At 38.8% G+C, this 18,524-nt stretch overlaps 1 protein-coding gene and 1 long non-coding RNA gene across 4 annotated transcripts; both read right to left on the minus strand.

Annotated features, from left to right (window-relative positions):
• Positions 1-1,000: 1,000 nt before the first annotated feature.
• On the minus strand, positions 1,001-1,359 carry LOC118767671. Its single transcript, XR_005003586.1, has 2 exons — positions 1,310-1,359; positions 1,001-1,115 (listed from the first exon to the last, which is right to left on the minus strand). It is a non-coding gene; the product is annotated as an uncharacterized LOC118767671 (long non-coding RNA).
• Positions 1,360-2,648: 1,289 nt separating this feature from the next.
• LOC115223703 (methylthioribose-1-phosphate isomerase) lies at positions 2,649-16,122 on the minus strand. 3 transcript variants are annotated; one of them, XM_036512609.1, is made up of 6 exons: positions 15,873-16,122; positions 7,707-7,951; positions 5,079-5,248; positions 3,583-3,984; positions 3,185-3,356; positions 2,649-2,771 (listed from the first exon to the last, which is right to left on the minus strand). In XM_036512609.1, exons 1-5 carry the CDS (start codon positions 16,008-16,010, stop codon positions 3,202-3,204), a joined length of 1,110 nt encoding a protein of 369 aa, XP_036368502.1. In that variant the 5' UTR covers positions 16,011-16,122; the 3' UTR covers positions 2,649-2,771; positions 3,185-3,201. The 3 variants fall into 3 exon arrangements, with proteins under 3 accessions (XP_036368502.1, XP_036368501.1, XP_029650239.1); XM_036512608.1 differs by lacking the exon at positions 2,649-2,771 and adding an exon at positions 2,895-3,146 and having other exon boundaries at positions 3,190-3,356; XM_029794379.2 differs by lacking the exon at positions 2,649-2,771 and having other exon boundaries at positions 2,895-3,356; positions 15,873-16,120.
• Between the last annotated feature and the right edge of the window lie 2,402 nt (positions 16,123-18,524).

Here is an 18,524-nt window from a genome sequence, read left to right on the forward strand (position 1 = left end):
CAGTCAGCTCGTAGGATCGAGTATCGACCACCTACGTCTGGCTAGCGCGGACACGCGCCTGCGCAAACCGGTACCAGTCTACGATACTAGTACCCAGTTAAATATTAGCTGAGGACTAATTTTCTATGGTAATGTTTAAACAAAATTTTAATATTTTTACGGCCTTTCTCTTGTGCCTGTTTATCAGATGGAAACCCCAGGAGACAGGGCTTGAGAAGTGTTGGGGACAAAGCGGGCATGACTTATCCAGGGTGAAGTCCTCCTCCAATAGGTCATGGCATTGGTGACGGGACCCCCAGTGAGGCTAACAGGGAATTGGTTACTGCATAAGGTCCCTTACCAACAACATGGTAGTGGACAATTCTTTCAACTTAACAAAATGTATTTCTAATGATCAGTGTTGTTTCAGTTTTATCAGCCACAGAATGCATGCCAAAACGGTCAAGTGTGGCCTGGTGCAGCTGCTCTCCAGTGGCTGTCAAACCCTCCAGCCCATGCCAGTATGGAAAAACAAACACTAACTGATGACGTATTTAAGTTCAGAAATATGGTCGCTAAAGGAGAAATTGAAATCAAATTTGATGACTGGCATCCGTGCTAGTGGAGCACTAAGAGCACCATCTGAGGGTGATCGTTGCCAAAGCAGCTGACTGGCTTCAAAAAACACCATTTGAACGTGACCATTGCCAGTACCGCCTGACTGGCCCTCATGCCAGTGGCACTTAAAAGCACAAACTACACACTCAGAGTGGCTGGCATTAGGAAGGGCATCCAGCTGTAGAAACTGCCAGATCAGATTGGAGCCTGGTGCAGCCATCTGGTTTGCCAGTCCTCAGTCAAATCGTCCAACCCATGCCAGCATGGAAAGTGGATGTTAAACGATGATGATGAAAAGAGATAATGAAAGATTAACAGATTCAATATACAGGGTTGGGCAAAAGTAGATATACAGATGCTTAATGAGCAGAATGTTCTTTTCATTTCTCTATTTCTTTTTTTTTTTTAGGGCTCTAACTAATTCTATATTCTTTCTAATTCTTTCAGAACATAGATCATAAGATTCTTATCCTAAAAATGAAATGGAGAAACGAAAAGAACATTCCAGCCCTATTAACCTATTTCTTTACTACCCACAAGTGGCTAAGCACAGAGGGGACATCGACCTCAGTGCATAACTGGTACTTATTTAATCGACCCCGAAAGGATGAAAGGCAAAGTCGACCTCGGTCGAATTTGAACTCAGAACATAGCAGCAGATGAAATACCACTAAGCATTTCGCCCGGGGTGCTAACATTTCTGCCAGCTCACCCTTAAGCATTTAAACCAGCCGTATCTGGTCAAAACATTTTACTTGTTTTAAGTTGAAACCGGCCAGATTTGGTCTCTCACACCTATCCTCCAATGTCAGTCGAAAGAATATATGATCACATAATCGAAATCTTGAAGCTACAAGATAATTTCAGGATAAATTCAAAACAATATGAATAAAAAAAAAAGTATTACATTTGATAAAATAATCTGAATGCCGAAGGGTTAAACAACTGTATATCTACTTTTGCCCACCTCTTGTATTCACTAATCCAGCACTGACAGATCAATATTTGATGATAAAAAAAAACAACAATATTCTGGTCTTGTTAACAATAACTAAGTACTGAAGTGAAGTTGAGGACACCAAAATATTTGAGAAGCTACCAACATTGGGGGTGGTTGTTGGCCACATAGCATTGTGGCCCACCCAACCCAATCTAGTTCAACACCCAAGATATATAGGATTGGTCAAAAGTCAACCGAGAGTGAATCAAGACCCGTTTAATTCCAAGATTCAAACAAAAAAATTATTTTATAAGTGACTTCACTTGGACAAATGTTGGGAAAAAAAAGAAAAAGAAAAAAGTGGTGATTTTAACTGAAAGCATTCAATTATTAAACATTCATAATTGGAAATGAATAAAATTGAATATTAAGTATTTATGGAATTTTGATTTACTGTCGAGCGACTTTTGGCCAACCCTGGTTTCAAGTTTTGGTACAAGGCCAGCAATTTCGGTGGTGGGGTAATTGATTACATCAACCCCAGTGTCTAACTGGTACTTATTTTATCGAGTTTTCGAAGAATGAATGCCAAAAATCAAGCTCAAACTGTTTGGCCAGCTCCGGTCAAACCATCGGAACCCATGCCAGTATGGGTTACATTACTTTCTATATTCTGTAACTGTCGCAATATACTTTTCTAGGCCTGAGACTTTTGCGGGGAGGGAGAATTTGAACTCAGAACGTAAAAACAGACTGTCATAATATACAAACATTTCTCATGGCACCAGTACACCGTTTACAGATGCTTACATTTTTTAGGTTTTCCGTGAATTTTTCACGGGTTCAGCTAGTAAATATAATTATAAAAATGGTTAAAAATTTTGGCATGGGGTCAGCAATTTCAGGAGATGGGATAAATCAATTATAACGACCCTAATGTTCAACTGGTACTTACTTTATCGACCCTGAAAGGATGAATGGTAAAGTTGGCCCTGGCAGAATTTGAACCCAGAACGTAACAACAGATGAAATGCTGCTAAGCATTTTGTCTGACATGTTAACGATTCTGCCAGCTTGCTGCCTTAAAACCTGGGATATATTAACAGTCATATTCCATCATGCAATGAACCACTTGGAATTTTGCAAACACCTGAATGACAACCAGGTTTAACTTTCTGCAATCTGCCGTCCTCAGGAGTCCACAGTCAAGGAACTTGCAGTGACGACAAACACAGTCAGAGGTCTTGCAGTGACGACAAACACAGTCAGAGGTCTTGCAGTGACCACAAACACAGTCAGGGGTCCTGCAGTGACCACAAACACAGTCAGGGGTCTTGCAGTGACCACAAACACAGTCAGGGGTCTTGCAGTGACCACAAACACAGTCAGGGGTCTTGCAGTGACCACAAACACAGTCAGGGGTCCTGCAGTGACCACAAACACAGTCAGGGGTCTTGCAGTGACCACAAACACAGTCAGGGGTCTTGCAGTGACCACAAACACAGTCAGGGGTCTTGCAGTGACCACAGACACAGTCAGGGGTCTTGCAGTGACCACAAACACAGTCAGGGGTCTTGCAGTGACCACAAACACAGTCAGGGGTCTTGCAGTGACCACAAACACAGTCAGGGGTCTTGCAGTGACCACAAACACGAAAGAATTGGTTATTGTTTCAGCTTTTTTCTCTTTTGAGTTGTAAGTACCAATTCCAGTTCAGTTTCCAGCTGTGATGGCTTGAAAAGTCCAAATTCTGTTATGATGCCACCAGTAATCAGTTCAGATGGGGTTATATCAAAGGCAGGATTCCAGCATGACATGTCTGCAGAAATGGTAAAAAAAAAATATTTATAAAAGGAGGGAAAATGTGAAAAACGTAAGCAACAAAGGTTTCAAATGATGTCACTTCAAATATCAATCATGCTTCAAATTGGCTTCAAATATTTGGTACAAAGGCAGCAAATTCAAGGAAGAGGTTAAGCTGATTACAGCGACCCCCAGAGTTCAACCGGTACTCATTTTATTGACAGTAAAAGGATAAACTTTACCTTTGGGGGCAGTAGCAACCCCTTTGATGCTCGTCATCTCCTTGGAATTTCTCTCTTCAATGACGATCTCTGCTCCAGATTTCAGTTCCATGTCACATGACGTGCTGGGTGCCGCTACATAGAACGGAACCCCATGGTACTTGGCAACAATGGCCAGCTGATAAGTTCCAATCTTGTTGGCCGTGTCTCCGTTGGCGACCACCCGGTCAGCTCCCACGACCACTGCGGCGATATTCTTCTCTTTCATCAACATTGCCACCATGCTGTCACAGACCAAAGTTCCAGGCATTTGTTCGTGTTTTATCTCGAAGGCTGTCAGGCGTGAGCCCTGGTTATAGGGACGCGTCTCGGTGCAGTAAACATGCTTCAACATTGTCTTCTTGTGCAAACTACGGATGACCCCTTAAAAAGAAGGAAAGAAAAATATGGTAGCTGTGTGGTGAAGGTGATGTGCAAATGACACCCCAAGGTCACAGGTTCAAATTATATAAACAGAAGTGTTTCTCTGGTATAATGTTTAGAATGTCTGATGTCTACAGAAGATGTGAATCAGAACTAACCCTTAAGTGAGCAACAATAAAGCAAGACATATTAAATAATGCAGTCTCCTAGATACAATGACACACTATGTTTAAATAAAAGACTGTGAAGACACATGGCTTAGTAGTTTGAGTATTCAGCTCATGACAGTAAAGGCACAAGTTCAATTCCTAGCAACACATTGTTTTCTTGAGCAAGACATTTTATTTCACATTGCTCCAGTCCACTCAGCTGGCAAAAATGAATTGTACTTGTAATTCAAAGGGCCAGCCTTATCATATTGTCATATGCTGAATCTCCCCCAAGAACTGAATTAAGGGTACACGTGTCTGTGGTGTACTCAGCCACTGGCACATTAATCTACAGTATATCAGGGGGAACCAAGAGTTAAATGTCACCAAGGAAAAATCTTTTGGATAACGTAGTCCTAGATACACTATTCTTTTATTCTACTTAAGTCATTTGACTGCAGCCATGCTGGAGCACCTCCTAAAGGGTTTTTAGTCAGACAACTCGACCCCAGGATTTATTTTTTCTTAAGCCTAGTACTTATTCTATCAGTCTCTTTTGTTGAACTGCTAGGTTACAGGAGTGTAAACACACCAGCATTAGTTATCAAACAATGGGGGAGGGGACAAACATAAATATATGATGGGCTTCTTTCAGTTTCCATCTACCATATCCAATCACAAGGCTTTGGTCAGCCCAAGGTGCCATGCAGTGGGACCGAACCTGGAACCATGTGACTGAGAAGCAAGCTTCATACCACACAGCCACACCTGCACGTTTACCTACATTAAATAAAATACTCCTAGATAGACCATGTCTGAGTAAAAGACGGAATGGTCGCAGCTGAAACTGATCGCAAGTCAGTAGCGTAAATGTTCTTCAAGTTAAGCTGTAAAATAAGATAAAATAAAGGAAAGAATAAAAAGAGTAACCAACAAGATCCATACCTAAAGCTGTACCATAACCAGCCGTGGCCAAAGAACCTGTGTTACAATGTGTGACCACAGACACTGGAAAGTTGTTGCTGTCTGCCAGGATCCTCTCAGCACCAATTCTGCCAATGTTTTTATTGTCGGTGATGTCTTTATCCAACATTTCTTCAATTTCAGCAGTGATCCTGTTAATATATATATATATATATATATATAAATAAGTGATAGAGATTTTTAAAAAATAATAAGTGCAGGAGTGGCTGTGTGGTAAGTAGCTTGCTAACCAACCACATGGCTCCGGGTTCAGTCCCACTGTGTGGCATCTTGGGCAAGTGTCTTCTGCTATAGCCCCGGGCCGACCAATGCCTTGTGAGTGGATTTGGTAGACGGAAACTGAAAGAAGCCTGTCGTATATATGTGTGTGTGTGTGTTTGTGTGTCTGTGTTTGTCCCCCTAGCATTGCTTGACAACCAATGCTGGTGTGTTTACGTCCCCATCCCTTAGCGGTTCGGCAAAAGAGACCGATAGAATAAGTACTGGGCTTACAAAAGAATAAGTCCTGGGGTCGAGTTGCTCGATTAAAGGCGGTGCTCCAGCATGGCCGCAGTCAAATGACTGAAACAAGTAAAAGAGTAAAGAGAGTAAGTGCTGGAGTTGATTTATTCAACAAAATAATTCAAGGATGTACCCCAGCATGGCCACAATCTAATGACTGAAATCAGTAAACAAAAATATATACACTGAAAACTGGGAATCTGAACTAGGTTCCAGTCTGATCTGGCAATGTTTCTACGGCTGGATGCCCTTCCTAATGCCCACCATTGCAAGAGTGTAGTGGGTGTTATTTATGTGCCACTGACCCGATACCGACATCAGCCACAAAAGGTCTACACAAGCACAGCATATCACCAAAGGTCTCAGTCACTGCCTCCAAGAGGCCAAACACTCAATGGATGCTTTCTACATGCCGGTCGGATAGCACTGGCATCAGACATGACTATCATTTCACTTGGCTCTCGGCAGTTATTTGGCATGACTAGGTTTTTCAGAGGTACAACACACTAAAAATCCCCTGCATATTATACTCTCAAGAGCGGACTATACTCGAGGATTTACGGTATGTATATATATGTGGTTGTGTGGTAAGTAGCTTGCTAACCAACCACATAGTTCCAGGTACAGTCCCACTGCGTGGCATCTTGGGCAAGTGTCTTCTGCTATAGCCCCGGGCCAACCAATGCCTTGTGAGTGGATTTGGTAGACGGAAACTGAAAGAAGTCTGTCGTATATATGTATATATATATATGTATGTGTGTGTGTATATGTTTGTGTGTCAGTGTTTGTCCCCCTAGCATTGCTTGACAACCGATGCTGGTGTGTTTACGTCCCCATCACTTAGCGGTTCGGCAAAAGAGACCGATAGAATAAGTACTGGGGTCGATTTGCTCGACTAAAGGCGGTGCTCCAGCATGGCCGCAGTCAAATGACTGAAACAAGTAAAAGAGTAAAAGAGTAAAGAGATATATATAAAATATAAATTAGAGATAAAACCACTATTATGCAACTCAAACAGTGATACATAAATACCAATACATAAATAACAAGTAATATATATAAAATCTTTTTTTTTTTTGGTTTATATCTATCACTGTTTGAGTTGCATAATAGTGGTTTTATCTCTAATTTATATTTTATATATTCATATTGTGAAATTTGATTTAATACTAAATTGATTTTTTCCCTGTAAGTTTGGAGTTATACTCCCTAATATTATTGGTAAAATTAGATTAACATCCGCATGATTTTCACTAAGAAAAAAAAAAACTCGAATTTTTTGCGTGGAATCAAGTACTCTGACCTCCTAATATGCTGCAAATCCCATATTTTGGTTCGGAAGGATGGGGGTCTCTGTTTTTTTTGGTGTGTGAAAATTCTGTGAGCCCCCCCACCCCCACCCCACCTCCGGACCAAAATATGGGATTTGCAGCATATTAGGAGGTCAGGGTACTTCATTCCATGCAAAAAATCCGAGTTTTTTTTTTTTTTTCTTAGTGAGAATTGTGCGGGTGTTAATCTGTAATTTTACCATATTATCATTTATCTCTCTATATAAACGGCAGTTTGTCTGTCAGGTTGTACCCTCACCCTGACCACGGCTTTCAACCGATTCTGATGAAACTTGACACACACATAGCCCAATGTCATAATTCAAAACTAACGCAGCGAAAATTTTGAAAAATTCCCCCTGTTCTGAAGAAAATCGATAAATTCGACATGGGGTCGAGAATCTAAGCTTTTTATTTGCAACACATTTTCTGCTGTAGTTTTCGCAACTTGCAATCGATTTTCACGAAACTCATGGTGAAGCTTAATGTTACCCTAAGAAACTTAATTCTGACGTTAGTTTTCCATGCAATACCTTACCATCAGAAAAAATCGATAAAATCATGCCATTTTGGGAAATCGCGTTCAAATTCAAGATGACATATTTTCGACAATATCTTTAACAAATTGGCAGGAATTTTTTTTTTAATTCACAGCGAGCATCATGTCTGCTCCAGGGGCTCTTACATACCCGGGCAATGCTGCTAGTATATATATAAAACTATATGCACACACAGGGTCTTCTATGCATATACATACCTGTCCATTACATCATGTACAGTGGTTGTTTTCTCTGATGCTGACAGTTGTTCTGCTAACAAAGACAGACGAGATGCCGCTTCCTTCATGTTCACAGCTGTTGGTCTGGCACTGACCAAATACTTCAGCCGATTCCCAATGAATTCACTCAGTTTTTCTGTGGTTTGGAAACTGGCCTGGGAGTTGCTGAGCTCAACGGCCAGCGACAAGCAACCAGTGATAGCAATAGCCGGAGCTCCCCGCACCTACAGATAAAAAAAATCACAATGGGAATATATTAAACAATGAGAAGCTGTCATCTCCATGGCTGCTGTATGGTTAAGAAGTTTGCTTCCCAAAGAAAAATCTTTTGGAAAAGTTAAAAATTTGAAAATCGGGGGAGCGAGGAATTTCAAATTTTGGAAACGTGATTTTTTTTTTTTTTTTTGAACATTCGGAATCTCTGTCATCGAAAACTTAGGACCCCTTCTGAAAAAAAAAGCCCTCGGTTTTTGTGGCGGGGAGAGGAGGGATGAGTGTCGTACAGCTCCACTGAATCTTTTGCACTTCGTTCAAAATTTGGATCCTGTGCTTGCAGAAACTTCAGCTCACCACTTAAAGTAAGCTGAAAAATAAGGTACTTGTATCGCATTGTGGTCCCGGTTGCGCACACGCGGATTCGCGCGTGCGCGCTAGTCAGACGTAGGTACTCGATACTCGAGATCCTACGAGGTGACTTGCGCATGCGCTGTGTGCGATTCGCGCAAGCGCGTTACTCCCCCCCCCCCCCATATAATTTGTGAAACTTAATGAATTAATTTCTTCACACAAATGCATATAATTTTTGGGGTAAAATTACAGAGTAACACCCGCACGATTTTCACTAAAAAAACAAACAAAAAAAAACGGATTTTTTTTTATACCTTTCTGCTTTTTAAGACAATAAAGTGTTATTGGAGGGAAATCTGGCTGCTATTTCTAGCTGCCTGAATGACAACATAGCGATTCCCTCGCGGATTTACAGATAAATGAATTAATTACTATTTTACAGAATAAAATTAATGAATTAATTATATAAATTAAATAATTCTTGAAAATTAATTAATATTAATAATATTTTTTGAACAAAGTAAATAATTTATAAAACTTAAATAATAATTTTTTTTACACAAACGCGAACGTATATAATTTCTGAAACTTTTTTTTTTTACAGACGTATATAATTTGGTAAACTTAATGAATTAATTTCTTCACATCATCATCGTTTAACGTCCGTTCTCCATGCTAGCATGGGTTGGACGGTTCGACCGGGGATCTGGGAAGCCAGAAGGCTGCACCAGGCTCCAGTCTTATCTGGCAATGTTTCTACAGCTGGATGCCCTTCCTAACGCCAACCACTCCGAGAGTGTAGTGGGTGCTTTTTACATGCCACCCGCACAGGTGCCAGGCGAGGCTGGCAACGGCCACGGTCGGATTGGTGCATTTTACGTGCCACCGGCACGGAAGCCAGTCGAGGCGGCTCTGGCATCGGCCACGATTCGGATAGTGCTTTTTACGTACCACCAGTTCAGGGGTCCTGGCATCTGCTGGGTGCCAGTCATAGGATTGGTTCAATTTCGATTTCACTTGCCCCAACATGTCTTCGCAAGCAAAGGGGGTTGGCATGGGTGCCTGTCGTCGGATGAGGTTCGATATCGACTTCGCTTGCTAAACAGGTCTTTGTGTATAAATGTATAAATTTTCGCGCACTAAATTCTTTCCGTAGAATTTATCAAAAAACGCGCAAAATTATTCCGTAGAATTTATCAAATTAAAAAAAGCAAAATTAATATATTTTTTTAAATTGCAAATTATTTAGAATATAAAACAAATGAAGTTAAGTTTTAAAAATAAATGTCATATACTTATACTCTGTAAGGTGCTGTGTTCACACTTCAATTTACTATTTTCTAGAAATGTTGCTTTTCTAATTGAAACCATTTTTCTCAAGCTCCATCTAAAAGTCCATGTCTCTTGAGCCAATTAATACTAATACTAATTCCAAATTATATACGTTCGCGTTTGTGTAAAAAAAATTATTATTTAAGTTTTATAAATTATTTACTTTGTTCAAAAAATATTATTAATATTAATTAATTTATATAATTAATTCATTAATTTTATTCTGTAAAATAGTAATTAATTCATTTATCTGTAAATCCGCGAGGGAATCGCTATGTTGTCATTCAGGCAGCTAGAAATAGCAGCCAGATTTCCCTCCAATAACACCTTATTGTCTTAAAAAGCAGAAAGGTATCTAAAAAAATCCGTTTTTTAGTGAAAATCGTGCGGGTGTTACTCTGTAATTTTACCCCAAAAATTATATACATTTGTGTGAAGAAATTAATTCATTAAGTTTCACAAATTATAGGGGAGGGGGGAAGCGCATGCGCGAATCACGCACAGCGCATGCGCAAGTCACCTCATAGGACCTCGAGTATCGAGTACCTATGTCTGGCTAGCGCGCACCCGCGTGTGCCCAACCGGGACCACTCTGCGATACAAGTACCGAAAAATAAAACTCGTAAATGCGAGGTAGTGCTGAAAAGTTCCCTCTAAGGGTCTACTTGAAGGCCTGGGTTGGAGGTCCGACTTTCCGAGTTCTTTCATAGGGCTTAGAAAAACTGGAGAACCGCTGCAATAAGTGTGAATCTGAGAGGGGAATATGTTGAATAAAATCACAATATATCCTCCTGTATTTTACCTTGGCGATCTTTCGTCTCTAGTAGACCTTTCCGTCGATTTCCGTAAAAAAAAATTTTTTTTTTTTTACATATGGGCTTGCGGGAACTTTTGAAGTAATGAGAGCGAAAGAGACTAAGAGGAAGCGATTTTATGACGAGGGAAGTTCTTTTGAAGCTATGAAAGCATTGATGTACATGTGTGTGTGTGTTTGATGGGGTGTGGGAGACAGAGAGTAATGTGTGAAAGAGAGAGATAACTGAAATTTTTTACTCGGTGTATGTGTATGTATGCATGTATGAGTGTGTGTGTATGTATCTATGTATGTGTGTGTGTATGTATGTATGGCCGATTCAGTATACACTGAATCGGCCATACATACATACACACACACATACATAGATACATACACATACACCGAGTAAAAAATTTCAGTTATCTCTCTCTTTCACACATTACTCCCTGTCTCTTCACACACACTAACAGAAGCACGTCGATCCTAGCAAAGTAAATGATTTTTTAAAACAAAGTAAATAAAGCGCAAAAACAAAGTAGGGGTCGGCTAGTCACCTCAGATGCGCGCATCGGGACCACTCTTCTTAGGTAGTACCCGCTAAAACTAACCCCCTAACAAGTGTGCACTGTAAAAACATATTGTTGCGTAAATGCATCGGGATCTCTGTATTTAAGTAGTGCCAATAAAAATCCATTCTCACAATAAATGTTTTCATATTTTATATTAACTGAAAATATATTGGTTTATGGATTTAAAAAGCAAGTTTAAGGGAGAGCAGGGGATAAAATGGATCAAGTGTTGCTTCGAGTGCTTTGTATAGAAACATGGTTTTGTGTTGCGGCTAAAAGGTACACGTGGGGGTGCTGAAAAGTTACTGGCATTGGAAAAAAGGAAAGGTAAAAGGCAATCTTGAGACACCCTGTGGTTAGGGTTTTTGTTACGCCGAAAACCCGGTGGTGTGCGTATTCTTTACCTCTGCCTTTATCCCGCTAAGTCTTCTGAATTTCTAACTCTGGGTTCATTTTACTGGATTATGAATATCAATTAAGAGTGCAAATAATTTCAAAGAATACAAAATGTTTACAAATATTGTAAACATTAACTGTAAAACACAGTTGAGCTAATTGTACTGTATGACTAACTGTGTAATTTGAAGATATACCGCAGTTTCCATATATAGGTACTTGTCTATTGTCGTGGTGCCGGTTTCGCGCGCGCGCCAGACGTAGGTACTCGAGATCCTACGAGGTGACTTGCGCATGCGCAGTGCAGAATTCGCGCATGCGAGTTAACCTCCCCCCCCCAAAAAAAAAAGGTTTTGGATTTCACTAAAAATGTGTGTGTGTGTGTGTGTGTATATATAACATTTTCAATTTTACACAAAAAAATTACATAGTCGCTTTCCTCGCGGATTTACAGATAAATGAATTACAGAATAAAATTAATGAATTAATTATATAAATTAAATAATTCTTGAAAATTAATTAATATAATAATATTTTTTGAACAAAGTAAATAATTTATAAAACTTGGTTAATAATTTTTTTACACAAACGCGAACGTATATAATTTGTGAAACTTTTTTTTTTTTACAGACGTATATAATTTGGTAAACTTAATGAATTAATTTCTTCTCATCATCATCATCGTTTAACGTCCGTTCTCCATGCCAGCATGGGTTGGACGGTTCGACCGGGGATCTGGGAAGCCAGAAGGCTGCACCAGACTCCAGTCTTATCTGGCAATGTTTCTACAACTGGATGCCCTTCCTAACGCCAACCACTCCGAGAGTGTAGTGGGTGCTTTTTACATGCCACCCGCACAGGTGCCAGGCGAGGCTGGCAACGGCCACGGTCGGATTGGTGCCAGTCGAAGCGGCTCTGGCATCGGCCACGATCGGATAGTGCTTTTTACGTACCACCAGTCCAGGGGTCCTGGCATTTGCCGGGTGTCACACTTGCCCCAACATGTCTTCGCAAGCAAAGGGCTTTGGCATGGGTGCCTGTCGTGGGATGAGGTTCGATATCAACTTCGCTTGCCTCAACAGGTCTTTGTGTATAAATGTATAAATTTTTCGCACTAAATTCTTTCCGTAGAATTTATCAAATTAAAAAACGCAAAATTAATATATTTTTTGAAATTGCAAATTATTTAGAATATAAAACAAATGAAGTTAAATTTTAAAAATAAATGTCATATACTTACTCTGTAAGGTGCTGTGTTCACACTTCAATTTACTATTTTCTAGAAATGTTGCTTTCTAATTGAAACAATTTTTCTCAATCTCCATTTAAAAGTCCATCATGTCTCTTGAGACATATCAAAATGAACAACTTTGAATTACGCGGCGGCGGTGGTGGTGTGAGGTTCTAATTTTTTTTTCTGATCTCTCTTTGCCCCCCTAGATGGAGGTGTGGTGGGGAGACAGATGAAAGATGTTTCATTCTCTACTATATATGTATATATATATATATCTATATATATATATATATCTATATATATATATTTCTTAAACCTACACGATATAGTCTATAAATTTGGGATGTTTTTGAAAGATAATATATTTTGTCATCAGAATATATATACTTTCTCACACTACAATTAAGATATATTATTTTAAATCGTTCATCTTTTCCCGCGACAACAAAAATTGGGCGCGAAAATTTTTCTAAATATTAGCGGAATGAACAACTGAGATAAAGAGGGGGGCAAAGAGAGATCAGAAAAAAAATTAGAACCTCACACACCACCACCACCGCCGCCGCCGCGTAATTCAAAGTTGTTCATTTTGATATGTCTCAAGAGACATGATGGACTTTTAAATGGAGATTGAGAAAAATTGTTCAATTAGAAAAGCAACATTTCTAGAAAATAGTAAATTGAAGTGTGAACACAGCACCTTACAGAGTATAAGTATATGACATTTATTTTTAAAATTTAACTTCATTTGTTTTATATTCTAAATAATTTGCAATTTCAAAAAATATAATTGCGTTTTTTTTAATTTGATAAATTCTACGGAATAATTTTGCGCGTTTTTTGATAAATTCTACGGAAAGAATTTAGTGCGAAAAATTTATACATATACACAAAGACCTGTTGAGGCAAGCGAAGTTGATATCGAACCTCATCCCACGACAGGCACCCATGCCAACCCCCTTTGCTTGCGAAGACATGTTGGGGCAAGTGTGACACCCGGCAAATGCCAGGACCCCTGGACTGGTGGTACGTAAAAAGCACTATCCGAATCGTGGCCGATGCCAGAGCAGCCGCCTCGACTGGCACCAATCCGACCGTGGCCGTTGCCAGCCTCGCCTGGCACCTGTGCGGGTGGCATGTAAAAAGCACCCACTACACTCTCGGAGTGGTTGGCGTTAGGAAGGGCATCCAGCTGTAGAAACATTGCCAGATAAGACTGGAGTCTGGTGCAGCCTTCTGGCTTCCCAGATCCCCGGTCGAACCGTCCAACCCATGCTGGCATGGAGAACGGACGTTAAACGATGATGATGATGAGAAGAAATTAATTCATTAAGTTTACCAAATTATATACGTCTGTAAAAAAAAAAAAAAGTTTCACAAATTATATACGTTCGCGTTTGTGTAAAAAAAATTATTAACCAAGTTTTATAAATTATTTACTTTGTTCAAAAAATATTAATATTAATTAATTTTCAAGAATTATTAATTTATATAATAATTCATTAATTTTATTCTGTAAAATAGTAATTAATTCATTTATCTGTAAATCCGCGAGGAAAGCGACTATGTAATTTTTTTGTGTTGTAAATTGAAAATGTTATATAAACACACACACACACATATTTTTAGTGAAATCCAACACCTTTTTTTTTAGGGGGGGTTAACGCGCATGCGCGAATTCTGCACTGCGCATGCGCAAGTCACCTCGTAGGATATCGAGTACGTACGTCTGGCGCGCGCGCGAATTCGCGTGTGCGAAACCGGGACCACGACAATAGACAAGTACCCATATATATATAATATATATATATATACACGTGTTGTGTGCAGTTAAGCGTGCCTTATATGTATGTAAACATATAAACTATGAATGGAAATAAATGGCAAATGATATTTTAATATTAAAATCTTCCGTTTTTATGATAGTTCATCGGAATAAGAATATTTTATTTACTTTAACCTACATCAATTATTTGGCCTTGCCTTTTATAATTGCTTTGCTTTAGCTTAAATGGAATCGACCCAGATACAGTGTTAAACACTTTTTAACGTCAGGGTAAAATACTTTTCTATTTCGTTTTTCGTGTGTTGAAGCATATACTGTTGTGTCTGGGGAGAGTCATTTTCTTTTTGAGCCTTATAATTTAATACGCTAACCGGGAAAATTTCCACTTATTTTTATTTTCCTAAAATTTTCGTTGCGTCTTGCAACCTTTTCAATAGTCTTGACTCTTATTCTATGTATTCACATATATGAAAATGAAGTAGTTCATTTTCATCTATGTGAATACATATTTGAAAAGGTTGCAAGACGCAACGAAAATTTTAGGAAAATAAAAGTGGAAATTTTCCCGGTTAGCGTATTAAATTATAAGGCTCAAAAAGAAAATGACTCTCCCCAGACACAACAGTATATGCTTCAACACACGAAAAACGAAATAGAAAAGTATTTTACCCTGACGTTAAAAAGTGTATCTGAGTCGATTCCATTTAAGCTAAAGCAAAGCAATTATAAAAGGCAAGGCCAAATAATTGATGTAGGTTAAAGTAAATAAAATATTCTTATTCCGACGAACTATCATAAAAACGGAAGATTTTAATATTAAAATATCATTTGCTATATATTTCCATTCATAGTTTATATGTTTACATACATATAAGGCACGCTTAGTCATATAGTACAATTAGCTCAACTGTGTTTTACAGTTAATGTTTACAATATTTGTAAACATTTTGTATTCTTTGAAATTATTTGCACTCTTAATTGATATTCATAATCCAGTAAAATGAACCCAGAGTTAGAAATTCAGAAGACTTAACGGGATATTTCATACAAAGAGTTCGTTGATATTTATAACTTGATGCGCTTAGCCAAAACTTCAATTATACCTGAGAGCTATTACGGTACCCGCGTGGATTTAATAACGATAATATAAACTTGTGTTTGTGATTATTATTCTTATTATTAATTATTATTATCATCATTATTATCATAACAAGGTAACGCCGTTAGTAGGATAGGTAAGAGAAGAAGATGAAAAGAAATAAATTAAACAGAACACAATAAAATAAAACGGGAATAAGTTGAGAAATATATGCACGCACGTGTTTCTAAGGTATTCGTGAGAGAAAGATAAATAGGGTGGTTATTAATAATTGTAATTAAAGAATGAAACACGTGCACTATATATATATATATATATATATCATAAGCCGGGGTGTATAAAAAGAGAAGAATGGAATCTACAAACCTTCATATCTTTTATAGCATGCCAAGCATCGTCTGTATTCTTGAGTGTTATATAATCGAAGCTTTCTGGCAACAAGGTTTGATCCAAGATCTTTAAGCTGCCTCGCTGGTACTTGATCGCTTCCAGCAGGTTTGCCATTTCGCACGCAAATAAAACGAATTTGGTGCGAAGCGAAGGGCGGATAACTCTATATTCTTGTTGAGATGAACAGCAAGGAGGAGGATAAAACGGAACTTTAATGACTTCTCAATCCTTTTATGTTATCCTTGTAACTTCTTCCGTTTTTAAATATGTATAAGAATGTGTGGGTACTTGTCTATTGTCGTGGTCCCGGTTTCTCACACGCGAATTCGCGCGCGCCAGACGTAGGTACTCGATACTCGAGATCCTACGAGGTGACTTGCGCATGCGCAGTGCAGAATTCGCGCATGCGCGTTACCCCCCCCCCCCCAAAAAAAAAAGGTGTTGGATTTCACTAAAAATATATATGTGTGTGTGTGTGTGTGTATATATAACATTTTCAATTTTACACAAAAAAATTACATAGTCGCTTTCCTCGCGGATTTACAGATAAATGAATTAATTACTATTTTACAGAATAAAATTAATGAATTAATTATATAAATTAAATAATTCTTGAAAATTAATTAATATTAATAATATTTTTTGAACAAAGTAAATAATTTATAAAACTTGGTTAATAATTTTTTTTACACAAACGCGAACGTATATAATTTGTGAAACTTTTTTTTTTTTTTACAGACGTATATAATTTGGTAAACTTAATGAATTAATTTCTTCTCATCATCATCATCGTTTAACGTCCGTTCTCCATGCCAGCATGGGTTGGACGGTTCGACCGGGGATCTGGGAAGCCAGAAGGCTGCACCAGACTCCAGTCTTATCTGGCAATGTTTCTACAGCTGGATGCCCTTCCTAACGCCAACCACTCCGAGAGTGTAGTGGGTGCTTTTTACATGCCACCCGCACAGGTGCCAGGCGAGGCTGGCAACGGCCACGGTCGGATTGGTGCCAGTCGAGGCGGCTCTGGCATCGGCCACGATTCGGATAGTGCTTTTTACGTACCACCAGTCCAGGGGTCCTGGCATTTGCCGGGTGTCACACTTGCCCCAACATGTCTTCGCAAGCAAAGGGGGTTGGCATGGGTGCCTGTCGTGGGATGAGGTTCGATATCAACTTCGCTTGCCTCAACAGGTCTTTGTGTATAAATGTATAAATTTTTCGCACTAAATTCTTTCCGTAGAATTTATCAAAAAACGCGCAAAATTATTCCGTAGAATTTATCAAATTAAAAAACGCAAAATTAATATATTTTTTGAAATTGCAAATTATTTAGAATATAAAACAAATGAAGTTAAATTTTAAAAATAAATGTCATATACTTATACTCTGTAAGGTGCTGTGTTCACACTTCAATTTACTATTTTCTAGAAATGTTGCTTTTCTAATTGAAACAATTTTTCTCAATCTCCATTTAAAAGTCCACCATGTCTCTTGAGACATATCAAAATGAACAACTTTGAATTACGCGGCGGCGGTGGTGGTGGTGGTGGTGTGAGGTTCTAATTTTTTTTCTGATCTCTCTTTGCCCCCCTAGATGGAGGTGTGGTGGGGAGACAGATGAAAGATGTTTCATTCTCTTATATATATATATATATTTCTTAAACCTACACGATATAGTCTATAAATTTGGGATGTTTTTGAAAGATAATATATTTTGTCATCAGAATATATATACTTTCTCACACTACAATTAAGATATATTTATTTTAAATCGTTCATCTTTTCCCGCGACAACAAAAATTGGGCGCGAAAACTTTTCTAAATATTAGCGGAATGAACAACTGAGATAAAGAGGGGGCAAAGAGAGATCAGAAAAAAAATTAGAACCTCACACCACCACCGCCGCCGCGTAATTCAAAGTTGTTCATTTTGATATGTCTCAAGAGGCATTATGGACTTTTAAATGGAGATTGAGAAAAATTGTTTCAATTAGAAAAGCAACATTTCTAGAAAATAGTAAATTGAAGTGTGAACACAGCACCTTACAGAGTATAAGTATATGACATTTATTTTTAAAATTTAACTTCATTTGTTTTATATTCTAAATAATTTGCAATTTCAAAAAATATATTAATTTTGCGTTTTTTAATTTGATAAATTCTACGGAATAATTTTGCGCGTTTTTTGATAAATTCTACGGAAAGAATTTAGTGCGAAAAATTTATACATTTATACACAAAGACCTGTTGAGGCAAGCGAAGTTGATATCGAACCTCATCCCACGACAGGCACCCATGCCAACCCCCTTTGCTTGCGAAGACATGTTGGGGCAAGTGTGACACCCGGCAAATGCCAGGACCCCTGGACTGGTGGTACGTAAAAAGCACTATCCGAATCGTGGCCGATGCCAGAGCCGCCTCGACTGGCACCAATCCGACCGTGGCCGTTGCCAGCCTCGCCTGGCACCTGTGCGGGTGGCATGTAAAAAGCACCCACTACACTCTCGGAGTGGTTGGCGTTAGGAAGGGCATCCAGCTGTAGAAACATTGCCAGATAAGACTGGAGTCTGGTGCAGCCTTCTGGCTTCCCAGATCCCCGGTCGAACCGTCCAACCCATGCTGGCATGGA

Source organism: Octopus sinensis, linkage group LG23, assembly GCF_006345805.1.
Source record: "Octopus sinensis linkage group LG23, ASM634580v1, whole genome shotgun sequence".
Lineage (NCBI taxonomy): Eukaryota > Metazoa > Mollusca > Cephalopoda > Octopoda > Octopodidae > Octopus > Octopus sinensis.

Bases quoted from the DNA above. Each gene is read 5' to 3' on its own strand.
- LOC115223703 (XM_036512609.1), bottom strand. From the start codon at position 16,010: ATGGCAAACCTGCTGGAAGCGATCAAGTACCAGCGAGGCAGCTTAAAG. The intron at 3,985-5,078 runs GTATGGATCTTG...CTTCTTTTTAAG, and splicing joins TGGTTATGGTACAGCTTTAG to GGGTCATCCGTAGTTTGCAC. The intron at 3,357-3,582 runs GTAAAGTTTATC...CCATTTCTGCAG, and splicing joins GGTTGCTACTGCCCCCAAAG to ACATGTCATGCTGGAATCCT.